This window comes from Pimephales promelas, chromosome 3 (genome assembly GCF_988280905.1).
Source record: "Pimephales promelas chromosome 3, fPimPro1.hap1.1, whole genome shotgun sequence".
Lineage (NCBI taxonomy): Eukaryota > Metazoa > Chordata > Actinopteri > Cypriniformes > Leuciscidae > Pimephales > Pimephales promelas.
In genome coordinates this window covers 27,621,998-27,642,756 of record NC_142771.1, presented here as the reverse complement: position 1 = coordinate 27,642,756, position 20,759 = coordinate 27,621,998, and the positions used below count along the sequence as shown (strand labels likewise).

The 20,759-nt window shown below is 38.2% G+C and overlaps 1 protein-coding gene across 1 annotated transcript; it reads right to left on the bottom strand.

Moving 5' to 3' along the window:
* Positions 1-221: 221 nt before the first annotated feature.
* abcc1 (ATP binding cassette subfamily C member 1 (ABCC1 blood group)) lies at positions 222-20,474 on the bottom strand. The gene is made up of 31 exons (XM_039686564.2): positions 20,337-20,474; positions 18,156-18,332; positions 17,921-18,046; positions 17,581-17,718; positions 16,828-16,953; positions 16,677-16,738; positions 15,987-16,118; positions 15,630-15,857; positions 15,016-15,193; positions 14,262-14,423; positions 14,072-14,164; positions 13,774-13,977; positions 12,592-12,738; positions 12,312-12,399; positions 11,991-12,060; positions 11,105-11,231; positions 10,458-10,634; positions 9,828-9,995; positions 9,560-9,746; positions 7,763-7,814; positions 6,001-6,139; positions 5,623-5,830; positions 4,579-4,889; positions 4,226-4,425; positions 3,983-4,109; positions 3,803-3,904; positions 2,542-2,688; positions 2,277-2,435; positions 1,924-2,090; positions 1,642-1,836; positions 222-1,502 (listed from the first exon to the last, which is right to left on the bottom strand). Exons 1-31 carry the CDS (start codon positions 20,382-20,384, stop codon positions 1,394-1,396), a joined length of 4,554 nt encoding a protein of 1,517 aa, XP_039542498.2. The 5' UTR covers positions 20,385-20,474; the 3' UTR covers positions 222-1,393.
* Between the last annotated feature and the right edge of the window lie 285 nt (positions 20,475-20,759).

The window sequence follows — 20,759 nt, the reverse complement described above, 5'->3', positions numbered from 1 at the left end:
GTTGAGATACAAGGTAAGTAAAACAGACCACGGGCTCTTTACAAAAATTTATTCATAGTTCCCCGTTACATAGCTTGATTTATGAAACTAAGTACACTTAAAACTAGTGCATGTAATGTATACAAAGATCAAATAATTACCTTTATGCTTACATATAAATCATACAAGTTTGTAACTTTTTTTTCCATTTAAAGTCTGTCTTTGTCAGTTCTTTTTTAAAAAAAAATTGGCCTTGAAAAAAACTCAAGGCTTAAATGATCTAGAGCGGAGGAACTGATGAATGAAACAGCATGGCGCACTCAAGCGTACATTCAACAGATATATGGTATACAGCACACCGAGTGAAGCACACAGCACACAGTTCAGCAGGTACAGCCATCTGCATGAAAACCTGTCCTTACAGGACTACTACAATTTGGGTATCTGAACTTAAATTGGTTTAGTATACATCCTGCTAAATTAAAAACAATATCACCCCCCACCAAAACAGGGTGGTTTGACCTTTTTTTACACAGACCAATAAGTGCATTCATTGTTTTTGGTAAAATGATCACTGAAAAACAATAACAGTAAACATGGATCATAAGTCAAATACGGTAGCTAAATACATTCACCAATGAAAGCAGTCAATGCCCTACCGCATGATAATGGTAAGACGAGGCTTAGTCACCATCAGTGGGTAATACCCAGCAATAAATATGTCATATGGTCAAATAATATTATATGAAAGAAAAGAAATATATTGTTACAGATATTCTTAAAGTATAAATAAAGTTGAATAGAGAGAAAACAATGGCTATGGATAAAACTCAAAAGTCTCTTTACAGAACTTTACTTTGATGATAAGAATAGCTTTAAATATGAACTTTGGCGTGGGATGAAGCCCCTCACGCTCACGGAGGGATTTCACAGCAGCTGTTTGGTCAGTATACAACTGACCATTGCATCAAAGGTGCACTGCACAGAGAAACTTTGTTCTGTACTCTTTCAAGTGAAACAATGTTGCAAACAAAGTTTTTCATCACCAACTACCAGAAAAAGCATGGTTTAGCATTCAAATTAGAGGTCTTTCAAACGAAAATTGACAACGAATACAGTGATGAAGAAATCAAACTAGTTTCAAAAATCGCAAATGTTGGCATCAAACAACCTTCAAAAGCAGCAAATCCTTAAAATACGATTGAGAAACGGAGGGCTACAGTAGCTGAGGAGTGGAAGAAGAGAGTGGTGTCATATTCACCCTGTGTATGTATGTATGTATGTGTGTGTAAGAGCTCCAGGCCCACAGAAGAGGTACCTTCAGAGTCCATGTCTCTCGCCAGGTCCACTCTCCATGGGCTCTACCCAGTGATATGTTCTAGATGAACAGGGGGCTCTTGAGACCCTCTAATTATTAGACCAAACCTGAGTCTTTGGCCATCTTGTAGAAAACTCCCTTCTTGGCAATTAAACTGGATGGAGAATCAAATTCTGCCATCTTGCCTTTATCAAGAACCAGCACCCTTTAGAAAAAAAAGGAATATCAATATCATAAATATCAGTATATAATAAAACATTGTTGTTGTTTTATATTCTATATTTTTTATTTGATATTTTTGCAGATTCATTATGCCAAAAACAAAGAATAAGTATGCACATTACCTTGTGTAGTCCATGATGGTGTTGAGGCGATGTGCGATGGTCAGAACGGTGCAGTCCTCAAACTGAGTTCGGATGGTAGACTGTATCAGATTGTCCGTCTCCAGATCCACCGCTGCAGTGGCTTCATCCAAAACCAGAATCTTGGTTTTCCTGAGGAGAGCTCGAGCCAGGCAAACCAGCTGCCGCTGACCCAAACTAAAGCCCAGAATATCCAGTCAGAAACAATCAGATCAGGCATTAGTCAAGTTATAAAGAGGGAGGAATCTTGTCAAGGGTTTGTACCTGAGATTCTCTCCACCCTCTGAACACTCATGGTTGAGTTTGTCAGGAAGGCCAGACACGAAGTTCTTGAGATGTGCGAGTTCTAGAGATCTCCACACCTCCTCATCAGTGTACCCATCAAAGGGGTCCAGATTCATACGCAAGGAACCTGAGAACAGCACGGGATCCTGAGATAGTGGAGCAAGGTGGATATATATGAAAAAGACACAAAACAGCATAGTTCAATTGATATTGGCAGGTAACTGGGAAAAAAAATGATATTCTGAAAGGAAACCAACAATGTGACACCTGTATTATTGGTAACAGGAAATGCTTGACTTAAATTAGCTTTTAGGTCCACTTAAGTGCGATACCTGAGGAATGATTGTGATTCTGGATCGCAGCTCATGCAAGCCCAGCTCAGCAATGTTCACTCCATCTATACACATCTCGCCCTGAGCAGCCTCAATGATGCGGAAGAGGCCTAATGTCAGAGAGGACTTTCCTGCTCCGGTTCTACCCACAATTCCCACCTAAGCATACAAACATGATTGACTTTGTAGGTGAAAAGATTCCTAAATGAACATTATTTACTGATAAAGTCAAAGCATGAACAGATTTTGAAATGGTTTCACCCACTTTTTCTCCTCCCTCAATGTTGACTGAGATATCACTAATAGCCAGTTCTAAGTCCTCTCTGTATCTCAAGCCAAAGTTGCGGATTTCAATGTGACCAACGGTCGGCCAGCCTGCAGGAAGAGTTGAATTCTCCAACCTCCATTCAGCCTGTGAACAGGGACATCAACACAGCACAGACCAATCACATCTCAACAATCCATCTTTAACACTGAAACACATGAACTGACATAATGTTTCATAGCAGACGAGACATCTAATACTATTTTAATCTGCTAATTACACTACCTTTCAAACATTTGGGGTTGATATGATTCTTTGATGTTTTTGAAAGTATCTTATACTCACCAAGGCTGCCTTTATTTTACAGTAAAAACTAAAGTAATATTTTGAAATATTATTACAACTTAAAATAACTTTAACATTTCTAAAAAAAAAACGTAATTTATTCCTGTGAAATCTTTTTTAGCATCATTACTCCAGACTTCAGTGTCACATGATCCTACAGAAATCATTATAATATGCCAATTTGATGCTCAAGAAACATTTATTATTAAAAAAAAAATAAGCTTATTTAGTTTTTTGAAAAAAACGTGACACATTTTTGTTTCGGGATTCTTTGATGGATAGAAAGTTATTAGTAAACTAGTATTTATTTGAAAAAGAAAACTTTTGTGACATTTAGATGCATTTACTTTCACTTCTGCTCATTTTAATGCATCCTCACTGAATTAATTTCTTCACAAAAAAAACAAAAAAACAACTGACCCCAAACTTTTGAATGCTAGTGTATACAATTGATGTAACGTGTATGTAATAATTATAAAGGAACATTGCATATTTGTACTTAAACAATTTGTCACATTGCATCTCCATTTAAAATAAACTAGTGAAGAAAAGTGGTAGGGGTACCAATAATTAAGGCCAATGTGTTTTGGAGAAAAACATTTATTTTATGATGTGCTTTCCCCCCCACTTTCAAATATTTTACTTCAATGAAAGGTTCGCTTTTTGCCAATTTTTTTTAATGAAAGATCAAAAGGATAAAAGACGGAGATTTATTTTTTACATCCAGTTTTGATCATATTTACCAGGGGTGCCATTAATTCTGAGCACAACTGTAAACTATTCCCCGCCCCTCCCAGTGCGCTAACTGTGCTTATCTCTCTAGTACAGCGTGAGATAAGGAAACCAGGCTAATCACAGATTGGACTCTACAGAAGTACAGAATGATCGCACACAATCTTCCTGCTGGTACACTGACCTCTTTCTCTGTGTCCCCATATTCCTTCACCCTCTCCACCGCTACTATGTTAGTCTCCAGCTCAGAGGACATCCGCACCAACCAGTTCAGAGATGCTGTGACCTGTGTGAAATACAAGAATAGTAAGAACTTGGGTGGACATCTGCCTTGCATCTCAGCATTTGTAGATGTCAGACTGACCTGCAGCGCATAGGAGATGGAAAGCCCCATGATTCCTTGACTCAGACTGTCCCTGGCCATCACAGCAAAAAGAGCTGCAAATGTCACAATACAGTTGCCCACAAACTCCAACCTCACCGCCAGCCATCTCCAAGACACAGAGGCACAAAGACACACAGAAAACTTCAACTTTCCAAACAACAAAACACTAACATATCTAAGTAAATGAGACCTAAAAACTAGTGAGGTTCTGGGAGTTCTCACCGGTTAGCTACAATGCTGGGGAAATAAGCTTTTTGGTTGTGGTCCACTCTGCCGTCACTCTCCCTGATGAAGCGCTGCTGCTCTCCAAACGCTCGGATCACACTGGTGCCCAGCAGAGTTTCATTGAAGTGCGTGTAGACCGGAGAGCGGCTCACAGATTCCAGTCGTTTCAGTTGCCGAGAAGACGCCACATAAAAACGCTAACAAAGACGGAAAGACACATTAGAGCAGCAACTCTCGATCTAAAATCTTTTCTACTGAAATGTATCCTACTGCTACAACACTGTATTTTACCCTAAAGAGTTGCTAGCCTATACTAAACCCAGATTCAGAAGGTAAAATAACTGACTGACCTGTACAAAGAAGTACAGCAGACCCAGAGGGGGGATGATGGCGGCTACCAGCGGCGTGGCTATGAGGATGACAGCACATGAGCCCAGCACATTAAACAGTGAGCCCATGAACATTTTTATGATGCTAGGGATGACCGAGTCAATGGTGTCTGTCTCTTTGGCAAATCGATTGACCAGGTTGCCGCTGGGTGTGCGTTCGAAGAAAGACATGGGCGATCTCAGGACGTTGTAGAGCATTGTCTGGTGCAGGTAGCGGGAGGCTAAGATCCCACCAATAGACACTGACACAGAATAGCAGAACACGGCAATTCCTGCCACAGAGAGAAAAGAAGAAGAAAAAAAGTATAAAAAGCTGGTTTTACAGAATCAAACTAGTTTCTGGACCAATTTACTGAAACAATAATTAATAAAATATACAAGTAAAACAAAACAAAACTTGGTTACAAAAAGGATGTTTAATTGTATAAATTGAAAAAAAAACTGCATTTATATTAGGGACTGTAATTTAACATGTTTGTATTTTTTATTTGACCACTGGTAAAAAGTTTATTTAAAAACATTTCTTATCATTAAAAAATAATTCAAACAATTTCTACATTTCAAAATATAATTATTATTATTATTTTATTTCATTTTTTTACAAAAAAACTAGCATAATTAATTGGCAGTGCTGATGACATTTAGAGATTTTAGAATGTCATAATAGACATTTTTAAAAACCATTTTATATATTGAATATTTTATTGACTTTTTAAATGAAATTCTTGAACTGAAATATTCATGTTAAACTGCAACCTCCAAAATGGTTGGCTAAATATGCATACATTCCTTTTTTATTCAATTCAAAGACAATTCAATTCATTTATCCTAGTATTCCAAATAGCTATGGTATATGCATACATCAATAAAACTACATCTAAAAGCAAGTTGTGTAATGCACTTGAACCTTGAGTATGAGTAGACAAATACATTTTCAGGAATTTGAAAAATGTGAATTTATACAATCAAATGCAACCAACTGAAAATCAGTTCTTTAAAAATCACCTTGTGAGAGTCCCAGGCCACCATACACCCCTAAACGCATCTCTCTGTTGGGCTGGGTGTTGTTGATAACAGGGTCATCTGTCCAGAGACTGAGCCAGTAGTTTGAGCCCAGAGAGGACAAATGATGACAGAAGAACAGAAAGATACTGAAGATGGACAGGGGCAAGCCGATAGCCTTCATGTACTCCCAAAACACAGATAGCTTCACCTGCACAACAAACATCATTCACTAACTCTCAGAATCAACAGGAACCAGTCAGCTCAAGTGGCAATAATTAAGCCTTGACATGATTTTGAGAGAAACTATTGATTAAAAACAAATAATCTGTCCTCACAGAATCATGTTCTCACATCCTGACAGAGACAGTGGACTCATACCTTTCCAGTGTTGGCTTTGTCTGCCTCGGTCAGTCGGGCAGATTCTGCAGATTTGGTCTTCTTTGCAGCATCAGCATCGTTTGGTTCAGTCTTCTGTGTTTTACCTGTCCCGGCTGCATTTAGAGAGTTCTGACTCTCTCTACAGGACACAGAGGAACACCAGGCTAGTCAAGAATCTCAAAATAGTATTAGTACTTTAAATGTTAAATGATTGTTACATATTAGACGTGTCCTAATGAATCTAACACAAGTCATTTTAGAATCTAGCACAAATGAGCAAGTGCGCATATCTAATGCATTAGTTTACAGGGTTTCATTTTGGTTTTAATTTTGATGGACAGAATTTGAAATTCATGACAGATGTAGCAACGACTTCACTGACTCATGATTTGGCCACAACAGTTCTTTCCACTGAGAAGGAAATTATCAGTGAATAACTGGTCGCAATTCATCCTGTTTCCCACACAAACCTGTCTTATGACTTCAAAAGACTAATTCTCCTGAGACCAAAGAAAGAAAACGTTTTTTTCATTACATTGTTTAGAACATAAGAAACAACTGGAGAAAAAAAAAAATTCATTCATATGTTATGCTTTGTCCACCAGGACTCAGTTGTTTAAAAATATATAGGCATGTATAGAGGCAAAAACAATGGGATTTTTTTCATTCACCAGTCAATTTTTAGGTTTCAGGATTTTTTTCTTTACAGGACATCCAGACATACAATGTGACATATGGTGTCAGGGAAATTCATTAAAATGTAATGTCCACTACAGTGGATGGACTAAAGTCTATTCATGGGTCCAGTAGCAGCTGCCGGTCTATCAAAGAGGGGAAGCTAATTTTTTGGTAATAGTTACTATCGTTTTACTCCACCTATCACTGTACAACTAAGGTTACTGTGGTAAAAGCATGGTATGTGTTGTGGTTACAGTGCATTTGCAACGAATGAAACATTAAAACTATCAATAATGTGGTAAAAGGATGGTAAGTTTTGCGATTACACGGGATATAGTAAAGGACAGTAATCACAAAACTTAGCGTGCTTTTTTGTTAAACTGAAACAAGGAATGTGTTGTATAATGTATTGTGTGAAATGTGTGATAAAAATTGATGAAATTTTCAATGATGAAATGAAAATTGGCTAGCAATTTCTCCAAGCAAATACCAAGAAATAGTTTGCAGCAGTTTGTCTTTCGACTACACTTTCAAAATCCACGATGGGACTGTTTGAATGTCGGTGACTGTTTACTGTACAAAATCGCCAGCCCACTCCTCCATTCACCCCAGAAACGCCAATGCCCAATGAATTTATCCAATGACCGTCTAGTTTCGAAGCACTGAAAAAAACTGTTCAAAGCAGCCCCATTGAAGTCAATGGACGCTCGGCTTCAACAGAGAAATGCACTGTGACACTACGAGAATACATGAGGAGGAAATCGAGTCAGCCGACCTGCTGTATGTTGCTGATTCTGAACTAAGTCGTCTTCGAGATGAACGTGTTCTAACGAATTTTTAGTCATTAAAATAACACAATAGTACATATTTGACCATACATTTTGACATTATAGGGTTAAGCCGAGCTTCCCTTTTAGTCTTAAAGAAATCCCCACTACCTGGGTCATAGGAGGATATACAAAATGAAGCGTACAAATCAAGACAGAAAAATGTACTCGCAGCAGGCTCCCGTCGCAACAGGTCTGGACACAGTGTTTATTCAGAACTAAGAAATGAGTTAGAAAAGACATCAGCAATTCCTTACCCCAAAAGGGCAGCAGGGCCCCCATTTTCCAGTCCTTTCCGTGGAACTGCATCTGTGCGGATGAGAAATAATTGACTAAATCAGATAGAAAGAAACACATATATCTTCCAGCATGCTTCATACCATTCCATGTCCATACCTACACCACTAACAGAGCTCAATCTTTCTCACTATTATCTAGAAGTCATGGAATTCAAAAGCGCCTATGCAACAACACAATTGTTTGCAAGGATTTTTGTAATCAAGCAGCAACTAGAACATCAGTGTGCCCTTGAATACAAACATCTATATTTAAAATAGCAGTAAAATACCAACAACATCTCTAAGGCCAGTTGAACGAGAGACAGCCTAATGCTAAAGCAATGTTTTTCGGCTCAGAGGTGTTTGGTTACAGTTACAAGAATCACCAGCAGGCTGCGCTGTAACAATGTCGAGCATCTCAGACACAAGTAAGACACAAGACTGGTGAAGGTCAAAGGTTGAAGCACATTCACAGTGCTCCATTCTAGCAGAGTGATGAGTGTAAATTAATAATAATAATAATAATTCGTTACATTTATATAGCGCTTTTCTGGACACTCAAAGCGCTTCACATAGAAGGGGGGGGGATCTCCTCAACCAGAACATCAGTGTGCTAAATGTCCTAGACATACTATAAGACCTTTCCCTGTGTATGTGTCTGAAATGAAATTAGCTTATTTACAAATATCATGTGCATACTTATATACTTTGTGTTTTTTATATTTAAATTATTTCTGAATATTTCTCTAAAAGCAGCATGTGAAGGCAATGCAATGAAAATACAAATGTATAAATGTTCGGGGTCAGAAAGATTAGAAAGAAATTAATACTTTTATTCAGCAAGGAGGACCAATTAAATAGATTTATATTTATAAATATTTATATTTATCAAAAAATACATTTTCATAATTTCCACAAAAATATTAAGATGCACAACTGATGATAATAATTAACATTGATTATTTCAACATTGACAATAATAAGAAATGTTTCTTGAGCAACAAACCAGCGTATTAGAATGATTTCTAACAATATGCTACTTCAGATTTGTAAATTTGCCATCACGGGAATAAATTACATTTTAAAATATATTAAAATTGTAATAATATCTCACAATATTGCTGTTTTTTTCCTCTATTTTCAATCAAATAAACTTTTGAATGGTAGTGTATGCTCTCAAAAATCCTCATGAACACATGTTTATGTTGTGTGCATATTATGTAATTAATGTAGTAACATAGTCAGCTACTTCATTGTTCAGCTCTCAAGTAGAACTGGGATCCAGTGTGAAACTATGAACTTCATCAAAATGGAGCAAAGTGCAAGGATGTGCAATAGTTCAATGTATGGTTGTGAGCTAATAGTAATGAAGTGGGAACGTACTAAGGAATCTAACTCAGTCTATACCTCAAATATTTCAGACCTGCATAATAAGCCCTACTCTAACATGCAGTACATGCATTGCAGACCTATTCAATTTATGTGGCCCGGGGACCAATTACACCCTCAAACCTTCAGATTTCCCTTTTTCGTCCTCTGCCTCCCCTCCCTCTTCTGAAGAGCCAACAGAGGGGACACAAAAAATAGGAACACATGGAGATGAAGACATGTATACACACAGACAAAAAGAGATTTATCTCTAGACGTGGATTACATAGGGGGTGGTAGATCACAGGCAATGTGAACAACAGTAAAATGGCTTTCAAAAATGGCTTTGTGAAAGGACAGATGCATGAAAGCATTAAAGTAGTTCAGACACAATGAGGCTAGCCTCACCTCCCCCTGACGACTCCTCCTCCTCCTGCTCTTTGTTGGAGTAGTTATGCAGGAACTCAGCGAAGGCACCCTGTCTGCTCAAAAGCTCGGCATAAGAGCCCATCTCTGTGATTTCTCCATCCACCATCACCAGGATCAGGTCAGCCTGGGGCAGGAAACTCAGCCCGTGGGTCACCAGAACCCGAGTCTGAAAAAAGCACCATGCGTGATGTGAAATGTCTATAAGAGATGTTTACATATTTGGATAATGCATGGGAAACGGCCTTACTCTGCCCTGTAGCAAGCCCTGAGGTCCGATGACCTTCTCGAAGATGTGTTTTCCTACATGAGCGTCCACGGCGGAGAGCGGGTCATCCAACAGATACACAGCACAGTTGCAGTACACGGCCCTGGCCACACTCACCCGCTGTTTCTGACCTCCAGACAGATTCACGCCCTAAGATTAAAGCGTCACATGACTAAACAATTATTTGTTATCATATATTTAATGCAAGACACCACCAGTGAATTTTTAATTAAAAGAAATACTTGCCCATTTATTAATCGCAATACATTAACACAATTGTTTCCAACTTTCATGAAAGGTTCTGTTTTAATATTCATATGAAGCATCATCTAAATAAATATGCAATAATTTGCACACATTTCTAGTACAGAAATCTGAACTTTGTATAAAGCTGCAATGAAGCAACAGCAATAAAGAATGCTGCTTAAAAAGATACAAGCGAATCTCCTGGTCTTCAAACACTTCAGAAGAAAAAGTTCACAACACGTGCATACTGCATGTTTTGTCTAGACTGTTGCATTAAAATCAGCCTTTGATGGTATGTCGCTTCAATCACTATTCTATCATACATGGTTAAGAGAAGATGTAAGAATCATTCTAAAATCGGTTTACCTTCTCTCCGATCTCCGTAGTGTCTCCTCCAGGTAGGACCTCCAGGTCAGGTAGGAGAGCACAGGCCTCCACCACTTTCTGGTACCAGCTGTCTTTGGTTTCCCGTCCAAACAAGATGTTGTCTTTGAGGGTGGCGTTCTGGATCCAGGCCTGCTGAGGCACGTAAGCCACAGAGCCCTGAAAAACACAGTCAGACATTCAAAATCAATACGTCTCTTTATTAACCAAATATACAGAGGGTTCCAAAAGCTTTGGCTCTTATCGTCTATTTAACCCTTAAATGTCATTAAGACATTGTTTTTAAGAAATCAAAACAAAAAAATTTATGACATACAATAGATAACAAGTATTCTGCACCATTCTAAATCAAATTTATAGATTCTATAACCAAGTATATTGGGGACATTGATCATGCGATGGTCAGATGTTCTTTTTGGATCATTTTCAAATCATGTGAAGTTTATGCAGCTCAAGTGATGCTGTCATGAAAAGGGAAGAAATGAAATTATATGAAATTCAATAATGGAAAATATAAGCATTTTCCCTAGGGGTCTCACTGGAGCCCCAGTGTATATTCTGTTAAACTCGTTGCACTATATATTTAAAAGAGCCACTGTTTTCAGATATGTAGCTTGACTCTTGATTACCTTGATTGACACATTTCCTTCTTGCTTCTCCATCTCCCCCAGCAAAGCTGAAAGCAGAGAGGATTTCCCCGAACCCACATGCCCTACCACAGCAACCAGCGCCCCCTCAGGGATACGCACATTAATCCTAAGAGAGTGAGAGAGAGACACGCTGACACAAGAGCAGATACAATGAACAACAAACAGTTCAAACATCATGTGGACATAGGCAGCATTGTGTCAAAACGGTATAAAGGAGTTTCATGCATTCATTTGGATTTCTTAATTCACTTCATTTTTGATTGAAGATTTTGGGCAAATCCTTTAGTGTACAGATTTTAACAACGGAATTTAAAGTGAACAATATTGCAAGACAAATTAAACAGTTTAATGCAGGTAGAAATCAAGCTAAGATTAAAAGGAATTCGGCAACCCAAATTTCATCATCCTTCTCATTAATATCAATGCAGATTCACCAGATTACAATTCCTCTGGCGATTGACGCTCTTCTGTATCGAGGTTCATGCACATGTACTTGCCTGTCATGTCCTCAGAAGCCCGTTTCCCCAGTTCTGCTCTATGTAACCGCAAGTCAATGCTAAAAGTCATTTTGATGCATTGAATATAGTATGACTACATTTATGTAGAGTATTACATAGGGCTGGGAATTGAGAACCAAATAAAAATAACCCAAATCAAATTAATTTCATGACATTATTACATTAACAGTTCTTTACTGTAACAAACAGTACAACAAATATATATATATATTGTGGTGGTGCTTCTTCGAGAAAAAAAAAAAACAAGCAGGATTTTATAATTCCATTCAATTCCCATCCCTAGTACTCTATAACATTGCACAAGATGCTATTCATTGTACCATATAGTACTTGCAAAATGATGTTACCTCTTCAAAGTAGGGGGGTCGCCTTTAGACCAGCTGAAAGCTCCGTCCGCAATCCTAATGCAGTCAGAAGCTGAATGAACAGGAAACAACAATGAAGTCTGTTAAGTGAACATCAAAACACATGAGATGACTTTAAACCCACAGATTCATTGAACAGCTGCGCTACTCTCTCATTCAATCCTTTCCCCCTCAGTTGGTCGAAACTGTTTGAGAACTGCAGAGCTTTGAGAGTAAAACATGCATAGCATCCTAAAAAAGGCACAACACAGGACACATTGGGTCTTTTGTAGATTTGAACTGCTTGTGAATCACTGAACTTACATGCAGTGATGGCTGGCCGGTCCACACTGTCTTCATCCAACTCTTCATGGGACAGAAATACACGAAGACGTTTCAAAGACACGCTGGCCTAAGGAAGCAATAGATGTTGTGGTCACAATTCAAAATTAGGCAGACATCCATTTCCTGGGTCTTGCTTGAGTAGATCCCAAGTGCTTCGTGTTCGGGGTCTAAAACCTTTTGAGTTCTCATAACATAAGCTACATTCTTGTTATGATAATAAAAAGAGAAACAGAGAGAGAAAGGAGAAAGACAGGAATACCTGCACCATGCTGCTGATGACCATGGGCAACATATTGAGAGGGAAGCGCAGGATGTTGAACAGAGCCAGAGAAACAAACGCCTTCTGCGCATCCAGAACATTGTGTTCATCCACCAACACGTATACTGCGAAAGTGGAGAGGGCAACCTTTGTGAAAGAAACAAGATCACATGAGTGAATGTCTTACAAGTGAAGGGGGTGGATTGGAATCCACTGCTGCTTCAATGTATATGTAATGATGGGTAATAATTATAATCAAGGTATTAATCAATATTTTTCCTACTAAATATTAAATGAGTTGAATGACTTCTCTAGACGTGTGAGATTTTACTTTGTTATTGAGATTACCAGTGTGATTACTGAAATGTTCTTTTCATGTATTTTTTAATGTCTGTATTTGATATCTGAATGCAGTAACAGTGCTTGCTTATTTGGCCTAGCTTCCAGAGATGAAATTTTCACTTGTTTTGGCGTTTTAAAACATATAGGGGTCATTGAAGCCAATAGTTTAAGAGACCATTTCTTTGTTAAAGTCTTACTTTCCATTTAGACTAAAGTTGAGCGAAAGAAAGCATTATCTTGATGTTCTGAGAAGACTCTACTGTTTGTAGTGAGAGCCTGGCCAAATCCAATCGTGGAAAAGCTGTGTGTCGGTATGTGTGTGTGTGTGTGTGTGTTAGTCTTCTTGGTTACGGGTTAAGGAGCCACTGGCATTATTGGAGATTGCATGAATTGTTGGTCTGGACATGCTGGCGCCTAGCAACCCAAATCTTTGACCTGGAAGGTCATGACGTGCCTAACTTCAGAGACTGAGTGTTAGCAGCATAATCGATGGAGATATGCTTCAGTCTATCTGTATATGTGTGGAAATTGCTGTTTATCTATTTATTGACCAATGAGAATCATTCAACCTGAAAGCAATGATGTAGCTTAGACTTTGGAAATGGTATAACTGCTGTGATCTTTGTAACTGTAAGCGGGGCGGCCTACGAACTCCTGTGAGTCTTGAAGCTGACTTCTGCTGATGAAACTGTAAACTATCTTCAGTAAAACTTTTCTTTAACTTATTACTGTGTACTCCTTACACAACCATAAGGTAGCATCAAAAACAATGGGCATAATGAAAGAGCACATGTAAGATTGGAACTCTGTTCAAATGATTCACTCAAAGGCACCACCTACCAAAAATGGTGCGCAGACCCAAGTAAAGGTGGACACAGCACCAAGGTAAGCGGTCTTCTTCAGCACCTGCAATTCACTCTCCCGGATGGCAGACACTTTGTCTTTAAACGCTAGTTCCCATGCGTAGAGTTTAAGCACTTTAATGCCATTTAGCACCTCGTTCATAAGCTTGATCCTATTGTCTTTGCTTTTCATTTGGGCAACCTGTGGGTGAGTGTATCAGATTAAACATTGATGATCTGATAAATGAAATGGAAGCAAATAAATCTGCTGAGAAGAAGGAAAAGAGGTTAAAAACCTGGTATGTTTTAGTTTTCATGGCAATGACTGCATTTATGGGAACCATCAACACCATTACAGCAACTCCAGCAAGCACAGAAGGACCTAGATTCTAAAAATGATAAAAAGGAGCAAAAAAACAAAACGGTATTACTGATGTATAATGAAATGAGCACAAATTGCCATTACCCCTTTGTTTGGGCACATACCTGCCACAAGAAGTACAGGGCCAGGATAACCTGCAGAGGTGCCGACCAAATCATGTTGATATACGTGATGAGGTCCATAAACCGCTGTGCATCTACAGACATCAGATTCACAATCTCTCCGACCGTGGATGTTCGACGGGCAGCATTGGTAATGACCAAGGCCTAGACAAAATTAAGGAAAACATTATAAATCTACGCTACCATTAAAAAGGGTTTATTCAGCAAGGATGCATTCAATTGGTCAAAAGTAGCATTGAAGACATTTATGGGATTATAAACAATTTCTCACTCAAATAAATGCTGTTTAGAATTTTCTATTTACCAAAAAATCCTGAAAAAAATGATCCACAAAAATATTAAGCAGCACAAATGTTTTTAACATTTAATAATGATTTCTGAAGGATCATGTGACACTGAGGACTGGAGTAAGGATGCTGAAAATTCAGCTCTGCATCAGAGGAATAAATTGTTTAATGTATTTTTGTTCAAATAAATGCAGCCTTGGTGAGCACAAGAGACTCGTTTCAAAAACACTTGCACAAACTTCTGAACTGCAGTGTATATGCAATTTAAAAGTCAGATATTGTATTGCATTTCTTTTTTTAAAAATGATTTCATTACATTAAAAAATTATGTTATAATATTGGACAATGCATTATTTGAAGTCTTGTGATGTAACAAACACACACCAAATGTGCATAAACACCTACACATTTCTTATGCACATTATATCAAACAAAAAAAGTCCACTTACTTTCCTATATACAGCACCAACGATGGCCGTACGTAACCTCATGCCAGTCACAAAGCAAACGTGAAAATATTTTTGCAGAATGAGGGTTTGAAAACAGGTACAAACGAACAGCAGGGTGGTGTAGAAGTAGCCAAGCCAAGTAGGGGCACTTGAATCATTCACAAACTGGATAAGCAGCCTAAGATACAAAAGACAGAACTCACGCGAGTAAAAAATGATACGTCAATCATGTTTCAAGCAGCAGAGTACAGTTCTTCTGGATTCACGCGAAAGGAAAGTGGGCAAACTGGTTAAAGGGTTACTGCCGAGAGTTCAGGTGATATATTCAGAGGATTAGAGAGGATTTGAACATGGTCCAGTGCACAATTTGATGGCACGACTTCCAGCATGCCAAAACTAACTCTTCACTGGAGCTCTTTTTAAGAGCCACAGCTGTTGTTTTGACTGTGTCGTTCCCACAGAGTTAAAGTAACTTCTAACCACATGACAGTGAAAACACAGGGGGAGGTTTGCACTTTCCCCTGCAGAGTACTTTTGTTCCTGAACACAGCACAGATGGGAATAATTACAACTGGAAAACATAAATAGCTCATTTTGATGCTGTAGATTCATACCTGAGAATCTCTGGTCCAACAAACATCAGGACGTCATGAATAATCTTATAAAGAGAGCTGACAAGAAAGTAGGGACCAAAGGTCCGGCAGAGAGCACAGAAGAGAGACGGATCGCCAGTTTTCTGAAGGGTTTTCGCTAGCAAAATCTCAGACTCTTCTATTGGTTGTCCATCCTTCTTTTCTCCCCTTGCTGCTCGTTTTGGGGAGTAGAGTGTCTTACCTACTGGCCTAGCACAAAACCCATAAACAAACCAGAGGATTAGTCATTTGAGTAGCAAACCCACACACTTAATTTAAAAAATACTTATGTACCTCCTTGAGGAGCTAATACAAAAAAGGAAACTCCTTGAGTCTAACCTTTTGACCTTGTTGCATTCTTGGTCCCAGCGCCGCACTAGCTGTGGCACAACTCTCTGAGATTTATCCTCCACGTTGAGCGACCACAGATCCTTCTCCTCCAGAGGCCTTTTATAACCTTTCACCATCAATCTGTGAGGAGAAGTATGGGACATGAATTAACTATCAAGAAACAACATGCAGCCTGAATACAAGCTTAAAGGGTGGTTCACCAAAAATTTAATTTCTGTCATTAATTTCTCACCCTCATTTTGTTCCAAACCCGTGAGCCATTCGTTCATCTTCTGAACATATTAAGATATTTTTAATGAAATCCAAGAGCGTTCTGACCACCCCCCATCTCTAGTCCATGTGGCTAGTGGTTCATGAAGCGACGAGAATAGATTTTGTGCGCAACCTCTTGGATTTCATCAAAAATATCATCATTAGTTGTGTTCCGAAGATGAACGAAGGTCTTACGGGTTTGGAATGACATGAGAGTGAGTAATTAATGAATTGTTTTATTTTGGGGTGAAATAACCCATTTAAAACATCAGCAAAATGAATATATAGATAATACTAAGAATAATAATACAGAAAATTATGGGACAAATGGGATCAAGTGATTACATGAGGCAGACTTCAACTTCTAGAAAACGCACTAACCACTAGGCAATTCTAGAAGCGCAGTAATTATTATTTTTTATTTACCCTGTGATCCACCAGAAAGTGATTTTGGACAGGAACGAAGCTCCCAACTCTGGACATGGATTCTGTACACAAACATTCACAGTATTGGCCATCTATTCAACATCCATATAATGAAGAATACCTTTACCTTCATTAAGTAAAGTTCACAAACCGAATTTTTGACAGCCTGTGAAAAGAGCGGAGGCTGGTCGGAGAAGCAGGCCAGGATCAGAGAGATGAGCAGCATGGTGTAATATATGTAGAATGTGGTATATTTGAACACATCCACACTGGCAGGCTGAAAAGAAAGACTGTTGGATCAAACAACACTTTAAGGCTTTGCTCACATTATAGTTCACCAAATTAGATTCCAGACAAATCTAACTTGGTTTTTAAATCGGTACATTAGGACAGACTATCAGTTTGCAATTGGTGAACTATGATCCATTTGTCCGGTTCATTCAACATCATGTATGTCATTAATTATGTGGTGGTTGCTATAGTTATGATGTCAATGTAATAATGAGAGTCTTCGTTCTACAGAAAATGATGAGTAGTTGTTGTCAGTGTAGGACAAAACAGGAAATGTGGCCTCTGCTATGGTGCAGAACCCACATGACACATGAGAGATCATAAGTGACACATTTACATGTTTGTGGAAATACTGGACCCAAAACTGCTGATTCATTCACTCATGCACAACTCTTGACAGTGAACATCACATGAGGAAATTTATGAGGATAGAATTAACCAAAAAGAGTGTATTCAGACACTACACATTTTGCGTGATATTAAACATACTGTATTTTAAATGACAAAAACTACTTAAAATCTTATCTGACTGTTCAAAAAAAATCTTCATAATCACATATGAATGTGGACTGACAGCAGAAACTGTCCGTTTTAACAGAAAAATCATATTTACTTCATTCAACGCAAGCAGGATCTTGGAGCGAAAGGTGACTGTAGCGCACACTAAGGCGATCAGCCAAAAATTGAGCATCACCCCTGAGGACTGGACTCCCTTCATCCGCTCATACTGGATCAAGAACGTAGCCAGCAACTAAAACATATATAACAACACATTCAATTACACAACACTTTAACTCTGTAAACCTCAGGAAAATAAATGTCACTGAGGCAAGGAAAGAGGAACACATTCATGTCATTTGAATATGAAATAAATGCAAAGCAAAGAGTAAAATACAAACAAAGTAGTATAATTCAATATATATATATGAAAAAGAAAAGGATATGGATCTCACCATTGTAATGCCAAGCATTGTGGGGCTGACTAGGTAGACTGGGGCTATTGTAGCCCCACGGCTTCTTTCCCAGAAAGAGTAGAAAACATCTGCCCAGCAGATAAGCCATAGGGTGAACCCAATAACCTGTTGGAGGAGAGTCACGTGACCTTCAAACAGCTCATTCATGAAGCACACTGCTAGATAAAAGCAAGCTGTTTACTGTTGTACTGGAATACTGTTTGTTAAAACTCACTGTTTTGGCTCTGTTGAGGTGGGTCATGCATATGTATCCACGGTCATGGCTTTTGATGTATAGGATGTAGAACGGTGCAAACAGCCAGAGGTAGAGACAGGGTATCCACACCAGCAGTGAGTTTTGGAAACATGGTGTCAGGTCTGGATTGTGTGTTTGCCATGTCCGGTTCCAATCCTGAAAACATGAGAGGATAAAGGGGGGGGGGGTTTCATTCTATTCAACATCTTTGGAAATTCTTTGGACGAAACTTAGAAACAAAGTAACAACTGGAGTAGGCAAAGAGCTCTTGGCCGAATGGTAAAGCACACAAAGACCCAATGATGTGTGCAAGGAACAAACACTCCAGAACTCTTGAGCAGATCTTTCAGAGAACCAAAGTCGAGGGTCTTTTCTGCGCAATAGAGCAGGGAGGAAAGTCTTCAGCTTCTTGACAAAAAAAGGCTTCTTTAAGAAGTGACATCCAAAACGTGCCTAAAAATTAACTGAGCCTTTTCTTACAAAGAAAATCTAATCTTGTTCTCTGCAGGGAATATCTCTTCCCATTATCCTGTCTCTGAGGAGGAAAAATAGATCAATATGTGCAAGAGAATAATAGATCGATAAATAAAGGGCTAAACTCTCAAGAACAGGACATGCAATGTGATTTTCTTGACATTTGAGCTATTGAACTAAATGCATTTGAACAGCATTGCCATCATCATCATCATCTGTAATGACAACAATCATGTGAATCTTTCAAAACCTGTCAAGAACATATTTCATTACATGAATATACTTTAACAAGAACTGAAAACAGCATTTTAACAAGAAAAAACATGAAGAATCAGGCTAAAATATAATAATAATTTTGATAATTTTTTATTGTATATTGTGTTTGTCATGGTAGTATTTGTTGCACTTAAATTACAGAAATAAAAAGATGGTTAAATTTTACTGAATAAATCATATGGAAAAAAACAATAAGCAAAACAAAAAAGCTACACTTTTTTGAGAACACACACAAAGAACACATATTCCCCTCAATTTCCTTGTACTATGACAAGAAAAAACGAAAACAAGAATAATAATAAAATTATAAATATAATAAGTTATTTAAATAGAAAATGGGGGGGGGCTGTACGTAAAAAAAACAAGTAAAACTTTTTCAAAGTAGAGTTCAAATGTGCTGACTTGCCATTAAAATATTGTCATCATATGGTTGTGATCTTTTGTTTTTTAAAATTCTTTAATTTTTTTAATGTAAAATAATTATATTTCCTCCATTATTACTTTTTCGCCCTATGACTTAAAACAGTTAATACACTTACATTGGAACTTGGAAATCCTATATTGCATTAAATCCTTGAGCAAACAACGGACTTTGTAAACATAACAGCTGAGAGCATTTCAAAAGAAGCAACACACTTTCTGGGCATGCATGTTATCTGTCAGAGTGATTTATAATTCAATGTTTTGGCCCTCTGATCCCGAAGGACAAATTGACTGTCTACCTGTCAGGCTACAATTAATACTTTTAATCCACTGACCAGTCAGAACTTCCACAAAGGGGAACACACAAAAACAAAGCTTAATTCTTAATAAATATGACAAAAAAATGACACAAGTTCTCTCGTTAAAAGGATACTGTCTGGTATGAGAGGATTAAGCTAAACAAAAACAAGTCAGAGAAGTGACAAGTTGACTCTTAAGATTCACATGGCGAGAAAGACACACACTGAGCAGGTGTTAGGCTTATAAATCGCTCCTATATGCGACAGTTAGATTGTCACATAGGAATATCAACACTACATCAAGTCTCCGGAGAGTTACGAGTATGGTAGTTTGCTGTGTGGCTAACCGGTTAGCTTAGCAACAGTGGCTGCGTCTCAAAACCTTGTGAGCTGCCTGGTGCCTAACGTTACCTTTACAGCCTTTTTCGGCGTTATAGGTGCATTCAATCCGAAGTGAACTCTTCACGAGCGCATTTGATGCCCGGAATTTATCTGGGCCTCGAAACGGTCGTTCAAAAGCGCCTAAGAATCACAAAAAAAATGCTGTCTATGTAGAAAGTTCACTATGTTTTGAGACACACCCGGATTCTCATGCTGTGTAACCCAAACCCGGCAAACCTTGGCAATCTGTTGAAAACAATATCGTCGGTAAAACAGTTAATGACGGTATAACTGTTTATTTACTTACCCAAAACGGATCAGAACCGTCCAAACTGCAGAAACTGTCAATACCCATTCGCCGCAGGAAGGATCTGTTATAGCGTGCTAGGTTTACACTGCCTCCGTTTCATAACCACTGCTGTGTGTTATGGTGATGATAGCGTAGGGACCTGTTTGGAAGTGTTATATGTGAGTTGAAGCATAGAGGGCGCTATTATTATAGCAAGTTGGGTAATTAGGTTTAAAAAATAGTAATCTTTGTAAAAGTAAACTAATATAATCAACTTGCTAAACAGCGGCTGATACTAGACAGGCTAGGCTATAGTTCTTAGTGACTATAGGCTATTTTATTATACTTGACTAGATTAAAAAAATAGTAGGCCCAAATTAGTTACAAGTAACCTAACTTTCAAGGCAAAGGATATCCTGGACCTACTGTATAGGCTACTAT